General features: G+C 40.6%; 1 protein-coding gene across 1 annotated transcript; it reads right to left on the bottom strand.

The window, feature by feature from the left end:
- Nucleotides 1–458: 458 nt before the first annotated feature.
- Nucleotides 459–1,898, bottom strand: LOC139712038 (uncharacterized). Its single transcript, XM_071623878.1, has 2 exons — nucleotides 1,814–1,898; nucleotides 459–1,609 (listed from the first exon to the last, which is right to left on the bottom strand). The coding sequence occupies exons 1-2, from the start codon at nucleotides 1,896–1,898 to the stop codon at nucleotides 459–461; spliced, it is 1,236 nt and encodes a 411-aa protein (XP_071479979.1).
- Nucleotides 1,899–8,374: the final 6,476 nt, after the last annotated feature.

Consider the following 8,374-nt stretch of genomic DNA (forward strand, 5'->3'; position numbering starts at 1 on the left):
CCTGAGGCATCAGTTAATGTCTTTATACAGATATGAATATGTATATATATAACAGCAATAAATAGTTTCTGCTCGGAGTCATAAGAAAGTATAGATTCACAACAGTAGGTCAATATAAACTCCGTTGAAGACGTAAATTTGACGAATTTTCGCCCATAGGGCTTTGTCAAGTCAATACATTTGACACTTTATTTTGAAGCAGATCAAAATAAAAGATGCGTCGTCACTGTGATGGTAGCGCGTCCATAACAAGATGCGCACAAACACAAAAAGCGCACAAGGGCGCACATAGACAAATAGCGCACAAGGTAGGACGTCACAAAGAAAACTAGGAAGGTAAGGAAAATACAAGAAGCGTACAAAATAGGACGTCACAAAGAACAAGGAGAAAGCACGTCACAAAGCAAGGAGGTAGAAAATTGCAGATGAGAGAGAGAGAGAAAGAGAGAGAGGGAGGATTATTCCCTAACGGAGAAAGAACGGAAAGAAACATTCAGTCCATTGGGGTGAAGGCAGCCGAGGCGATAGATTAGTTGCTCTTCTCGTAGTTTGCGGATTTCGTCTGGGCCATTATGACAGGTCGTCATTACACCGATCTTCAGGTGGTTAATGGTGTGCCCGGGCCGGTTGAAGTGCTGGGCCACTGGAAGTCCCGGTGTATTGAGCCTTACTGATCGGAGGTGTTCGGTTGCGCGGTCTGCTAGTCTCCGTTTCGTCTCACCTATGTAGATCTTGTGGCAGGCTGTACAAGTGATCGCGTAGACCACATTCTCAACGGTACAGGTGAACCGATCGCGAACAACCCAGGTGTATTTAGGACCTTTGATGTGTGCTGCCCTATCCACATGGCTACATGTGTTGCACCTTCTCCTTCCACAGGGATGGGTACCGCATTCCAAATCTGCTTCTGACTGTGCCTGGACCTTCAACCCCGTGTGGACCAACAGATCCCGTAGACTCCGGTCCTTCTTGTATGCTACGAGAGGAGGCTCTTTGAAGATTTCCTTGGTGGATGCATCTTCCTGTAAGATGTGTGTGTTGTCCATAATGGTAGAAACGAGCTTTTGCGTTGATGGGTGATATGTCAACACTAGTGGTACTCTGTCGCTGTTACGTTGTCTCCTCGGTTCCAGGGCTTCTTGCCGGCTCAAGTTAGACACTTTTCTTGTCGCCTTCTTGACAACCTGTTCAGGGTAGCCACGCCGTTCAAAGAAACCGGCCATTTCATGCGATTTCTGTTGGAAGTCTTCATCATCACTGCAGAGACGGCGGAGTCTAGTGAGTTGGGAGAACGGTATTGAGCGTTTGCAGCTGGGTGGGTGAGATGATGAGTAGTTCAGATAGCAATGCGCATCAGTAGGCTTGTAGTGTACGCTTGTCTTTATTCGATCTCCTTCTAGGCTGAGTTCAATGTCCAGGAATGCGATCGAGTCAGCGGAAATTTCATGTGTGAATTTCAGTGAGTTATGGAAGTTGTTGAAGTGGTTGATCAGCTCATTCAGGTGTTCGAGGGAGCAGGATGCAACTCCGACGTAGTCGTCGATGTACCTCTTTAGAAGCAGCGGTTTGGGGCCTTGGAAACTCCTTATAATTTGCTCCTCGATGAAGCCTATGAAAAGGCAGGCGTACGAAGGGCAGCACACATCAAAGGTCCTAAATACACCTGGGTTGTTCGCGATCGGTTCACCTGTACCGTTGAGAATGTGGTCTACGCGATCACTTGTACAGCCTGCCACAAGATCTACATAGGTGAGACGAAACGGAGACTAGCAGACCGCGCAACCGAACACCTCCGATCAGTAAGGCTCAATACACCGGGACTTCCAGTGGCCCAGCACTTCAACCGGCCCGGGCACACCATTAACCACCTGAAGATCGGTGTAATGACGACCTGTCATAATGGCCCAGACGAAATCCGCAAACTACGAGAAGAGCAACTAATCTATCGCCTCGGCTGCCTTCACCCCAATGGACTGAATGTTTCTTTCCGTTCTTTCTCCGTTAGGGAATAATCCTCCCTCTCTCTCTTTCTCTCTCTCTCTCATCTGCAATTTTCTACCTCCTTGCTTTGTGACGTGCTTTCTCCTTGTTCTTTGTGACGTCCTATTTTGTACGCTTCTTGTATTTTCCTTACCTTCCTAGTTTTCTTTGTGACGTCCTACCTTGTGCGCTATTTGTCTATGTGCGCCCTTGTGCGCTTTTTGTGTTTGTGCGCATCTTGTTATGGACGCGCTACCATCACAGTGACGACGCATCTTTTATTTTGATCTGCTTCAAAATAAAGTGTCAAATGTATTGACTTGACAAAGCCCTATGGGCGAAAATTCGTCAAATTTACGTCTTCAACGGAGTTTATATTGACCTACTGTTGTGAATATATATATATATATATATATATATATATATATGTGTGTGTGTGTGTGTGTGTGTGTGTGTGACCTGCACCTCAAAACAAACAAAAAGTTGCCAGACATGAATTTTTAGTTAAGACCATATTCTGAAAGAGCAGACTTTAAGCTTTAAAATGATGTATAACTCAAACCAAATGGACTCACCTAACCTATCTAAATATTGGAAAGAAAGCACAAACTCTGGAAAATGTGAACTGAGAAAAGAGGCTCCGAAGTACAGTGTCTATTCAAGCACTTAAAGCCCAAACAAAGTTCTGGTACGCCTGCAAAAGTTGTCAAATTTCGCTCCCAAATGTGAACGTATGCTTAGGAAATGTGCAGGATAACGATGTTATTACAAGATATTCGATGGGTAACGACGAAAATGCGAAATATTAACCAAAAAGGTTCAGTCTCAGAACTTACCCGAACGGGGTCAGGCTAAACTCGGACTTGGGGATAACTCGGCTTCGCTTTGACGGCGGGATGAGTTATAATGGTTGTCCCTCTGATTGTACAGTGTTGTCCTATGGGAGCGGCCTGTATAAACTAGCGCTTCGTGTTCTGGTTACTCGCAGTAATGGTCCGGCCCAGTTGTTACAACACGCGCATCAAAAACCTCTTTTGCGCGCATGCAAAATTAGTGTGCGCCTATCAAGCACCTCTAAAACAATCAAAGGCGCTTGATAAACAACAACAAAAACTCCAAAGACCGCGCGTCTCAGCAACTGAGGACCACGCGCTGTCATTTTTGTTTTGTTTTGTACAGGATTACGTTAGCACGCACTTTCCTGTCCATTCAGTTAGGCCTCATTTGGTATTATGCAGTGGCCAGTAGAATGTGGCGATCACGAACTGCGTGTGAATTGTCTGAAGTATAGGGTCGAATTTTTCCCGAGACCGAGTTAGTCTGGAGCCTTCTGGAATAAAAGTCGGTTTTCCTACTATTATTATTTTTCTCAAAATACTCCAAAACGACTCATCATTCCGGCAAACCGCGTCAGCCAGGTAAGTTTCTTAGTGGACTCTTTCGATATATTGCAAGCAAAAATGAAATGGTGCTAGACGGGTTCTCAAGCACTTACCGAAACTTAGTTTTCACTTTAAGCTTTACCAAACCGTGCGGGCTGTGAGATGAATGGGACAAAAAAAAAAAAAAAACAGGAAGTAAACCACCAGAGTAACAACAATGAAGGGATTATTAAATCAAACTAAAATTAAATATGCCTCATTAAAGGGGCATAGTCCCGGTAGTGTAGATGGCGCTGTTGATGATACTGCCGAAGATTACCGAAGTAGAGCTGTCATCAAGAGTAAAGTGCGTAGGTGTTGCTAAGTAACGTTGCCTTTGTTGTCTTCTCTGCGCATCGCGCAGTCTGTAGTAATGCCAGGGTGCGTGCATATGTGCTTGTTATTATGACATCACAAAAGAAGTTTGCTAAAGCTGTCATCCCCCTCAGCCGAATCATGAGCCGAACTGTGATCGGACCACTGACTACAGTGAATCGGACTTCTTCGGACTCGGGAAAGTGGGCCAAAGCGTAAGCGCCAAAAGAAGTCGATAGCGTAGGTCTCTATAGGAAACTTGCGCCGTGCGCCCGCGTACTCATTTGACTAAAACACGGGGACCATGCACCTTTAACATATTCTGTCCATAGTCACTGGCAACTTTCAAAGCAGTTGCACTATCTTTTCAAAAGTTATTAGAGTTGAAAGTGAAGAGTGTGGACAAGGTTTTTCAGAAATGAAAAAGGGATTCTAAAGACACATCTAATCACACTATTCTACCAAAAATGTTCGAGATAAACTGCTAAAAAAAACACACTTTCCTGCCCGTTTTATGATACCAAATTTTAGCATAATGTAGAAGAAGACCCGCTCTTTCAGGAAATATGAAAAAGTCAAGTTCAGCTAGGTTGATCCATTTCACCTATTATCAGTCCTCAAGCAAAATCAGTGTGTGCGACTTTATGTTCGTTTTGAGGTGCACGGTCACATATGTATATATATGTATATATAGCGAGGGAGACTGCGAGAAGGGGTCTCGGCCATTCTTCTTCTCGGTGGTAAATAGTGAACACCGAGCTGGTGTTAAATTTTCGGTGCTCATTTATGGTGTTAAATTAATTAACACCTCCGGGTGTCATTTCCAAATTTTAAACTGTCTTTTGAAGAGTTTCTTAGTAACTGCACTTCTTGTTGATTTTTAATTTAAACAAGACGATCATGAATTTTACATTAAAATACTAGATTTTTGAAAAAATGTGAAAATAAATTTACACCTAAGTAACACCAGTTGGTGTGGTCTCTTATTGAAGCTGGACGGGTGTTAAACCATTGATATTAACACCAACAAATATCAAATCAACACCATGTGGTGTCATTTTTTAATTAACACCAGTACAGTGTCAAAATAACACCAGGTGCAGTGTCAAATTAACACCACGAAGTGTCAGGTGAACACTTTTCAACACCATCACAGTGCATTTTCAACACCTGTGGGCGTGGTCCTCTATTGAAGTTTGATCGGTGTTAGATTTAACACCCGTAGTTTTTACAGTGTATTATATATCATATTTTCCTTCTTTTTTTCCCTTGAAAACATATCGTTGTTCTGCTTTGACCCATAGAGTTATGTATGGGTCAAATCAGAAGAAGTCATGTAAAAAAAAAGTAATTTAGAAATCTTCAATCGACGTATCAAAACACATAAAATTATTCATACTTTATATTATGATGTTTGCATAATTTTGAAATCAGATATGAATTTATACCGGCAGTATACAACTTGTAGGGATCTACGTTAATTTGCCTTGCTGCTATTCCAGATTTTCAAAAGTTAACGGAGGCTTGTTTAGGAAATTTTTGAGCTTGGTTAATTACTTTTTCTTCATGCTATCGCCAATAATGTGATAATTTTGAAAATTAATTCATACGCACATGCTTTTTGTTCCCCCTGTTGAAAATATTTTGTTATGACTGGTGGCATATATTCTTATTTTATCTCATCTCCAGTGAGACTGGTAGGAGGGGCCGACGAGAAAGAAGGCCGAGTAGAGATAGAGTGCGATGGGATTTGGGGTACCGTGTGTGGCTATTATAGTGATGGCTGGAGTATAGAAGAAGCCCATGTAGTTTGCAAACAGCTCGGCTACCCGAGGGCTTCGGGACACTTCAGAAACGCTCACTTCGGCGAGGGCTCGGGACCAGTGTGGCTCAGCTACGGAGTTTACTGTCCCACGGGAAATGAGAATTCTCTACTGGAGTGCTACAGACTTCCCTGGGGCTGTACGGGCCAGGGTTGGACTAGGTGTTCTCATAGCAAGGATGTTGGTGTAAGATGCGAAGGAGAAAGTAAGTGAATACGAAATATGTAAAACTTTTTCAACATGCTAAAATAACTCAGTAAGATTTCGGAAAGCTTGGCCGCTTGTCCATTTTATTAAAGGAATGGTATGTATTAGTAAAATCTTCATTGACGTTAAACAGAGAAAAGCATATCTAGGAATCCACTTCTTCTTAAAAACAGTATTATTATTCAAGGGATGTCACCATTTTAATGATAGAAAGATACAATCTCATACTTTCATTCCAAGTGCATTTTAATTCAATTTCGATATCAAGCAATTCAAAGGACACATCAATTTTACTCCTAAGCATACATACATTTTTGCTGCTGAATCTTCTTCTCTGTGATTCATCCTTTCTACCGCAAACAGTTGAGTCGTTGCAATATAAAGAACATTACTTTATGTTTCTCCTTTTGCTCAAATCTCTTGACAAATTTTGTAGGGAAAATTCGCGTATTTATATGTGAACATATTCGGAACTTAATCACTGAATGTTTGTACCTTTCCACACTTCTCCCAAGAAAATGTAACCGCCATCGCAGAGCGGTATGCGGCAAGCCGACGCAAACTGGGTTTGGCGTACGGCTTTACACAATACGTCTATTACGACTTGAGGAGCGAGCTCACGTTCTCATCTTCCTCAGTAACCAACGAAGATGTTCTACAATGTCACGTGCTTGGCCTCGTACGGTCAGCCACTCTACACTTGTCAGGTGAGCAATTTGTGCACCACATACTAGACGCCATCATTTTTTTCTTTTTTCCCCCTTTGTTTTCTGGAATTTGGTAAACGTGAACTTGATATTGAGGTGAAATACCAGATGTGGTCTTTTAAATTGATCACATTGGTTTCTGTATTCGCTTTCATATTGATAGTATAATCAAGATGTTCACAATTAATCACACATTGAAAAGCAGAATTAATAACCCTTTTTGAATATGTGCAGAAGCAATTCCCTTATTAAACATGGCAAGCTTTTTCTGTTTTTGTGTCAGCTTCACTAAATCCGTCTATTAAAAAGTCGACTTAATTCCCGATTAGCACTCACGGTGAAGCAATCAACCTTAGTCCAAAAGGAAGGCCATGGTGACACAAAATGGATTAGTAGGATTAAGTAATATTCAGCCTTTGGCAACTAATGTCACAACATCTATACCAATTTGCGATTGAAGAAAGCACTCCGGCGTACATGCATGCGTTGCAAAAGTGCAGCCAGGATTTTAAAGGTAAGTATACTCCACGCAGCCGTGTGAGTAATCGATGTGTACGTAAACATGCAGAGATAAACAAGAGACAAGTACTTAGTACACTTGTGCAATGCCATACGGGTTTAATAAATGAGCATCACCCGATGTTCTGTTATACCAACTATCAAGCATATTTACTCTAAATTGGTCGAGAATACACACAAATTTGTAAATGAAAACGTGCAAGACAAAAAAAAGACATTTATATATCAACATGCCATTTTCCCTGTAATACATTAATGTTCTTACAAACGACAAACTGATGAGAATGCAAAATTCTACTGAAATTAAAGAATGTTGTGAGAACCTCTGAAATTCCTTTTGCCTTTTCTTCATGAGAACATTTCGCTTTGAAAGAAGGGTACCCATTTTTTCTGTAACTACTTGTTTTTGTTTTGAAGTTATGAAACTATGTTGCTTGTTTTCAAATTCAGATATACAAGATACGAACATCGCACAAATAACGGGGCTCGTACTAAAGTTATCAAGTTTCTTTTCTCGAAAGCATGTAGTGTATATCGTACCCTTCAGCACTTCTATATAAAGAATTTGTTCGCAAAAATCGATAAGTCCATTTTTGAAAATTTTGTAGTACGTTCTCTGTCATAAAGTACAAAATAATACCTTTTAAATGATATGTTGGTCACTACATGTATAGGTATGTTTTTGAAGTTATGGTCAAAAGAAGCAATTTTTTTCTTATTGTTCTCTGTATTTTTCTTGACCTTTAATCGCAAATATCTCCATTTGGCAAATATGGACTTACAGGTTTTTGCACAAAAAAAATCTTCATATTTTCACCCCGTACCCACGCTGGCTAGAATCTAACTAATTCTATTTTCGCCTTTATTCATTCCATCTCCTAATTTCAAACAGGATCTGGAGGTGGTTCGTGTGATGGAGGTAATAATTGAGCTATTTTTGTTAAAGTGTTCTGGCATAACGTTACGCAGCCTCAATGACACTAAAGAATCTCCCGACCGTTGTTATTGCTGACACTATTACATTTATAAATACTTCTCTAGTGGAACGTTATGAATCGTCGTAAAAAAAAAGAATATTATTAAATCCCTGATACTATTGAAGTCCTAGAATCCCTTTACAACTCGATTCTTCAAAGAAGGAAATAAATATTGTATTTCACTCAAGCACATTTAGAGCATCAGTCAATCAAGTGATCGAATCGCCAATATTATTCATGTTTCTACTCTTGCTTTCTTCTATCATAGTCAACTTTCTCTTTAATGTCCCACAATATACGACCAATGTCTCGTAATTCTCTGACAAACATCGTTTGTGTTTTGAAGGGGATTGTCCCTCTTTATTTTCGGGTATTTATTTTCATAAAATCAATATTTTTCTTAAATAGATTGCTCAACATCGAAT

The sequence above is a fragment of the Diadema antillarum genome, unplaced genomic scaffold, assembly GCF_040938485.1.
Source record: "Diadema antillarum isolate AM-2024a unplaced genomic scaffold, OU_Dant_1.0 seq00001752_RagTag, whole genome shotgun sequence".
Lineage (NCBI taxonomy): Eukaryota > Metazoa > Echinodermata > Echinoidea > Diadematoida > Diadematidae > Diadema > Diadema antillarum.

Coding starts and splice junctions, on each gene's coding strand:
- LOC139712038 (XM_071623878.1), bottom strand. CDS start 1,898: ATGACAGGTCGTCATTACACCGATCTTCAGGTGGTTAATGGTGTGCCC. Junction 1,610..1,813: donor GGGCCACTGGAAGTCCCGGT/GTATTGAGCCTT, acceptor GCCTTTTCATAG/GCTTCATCGAGGAGCAAATT.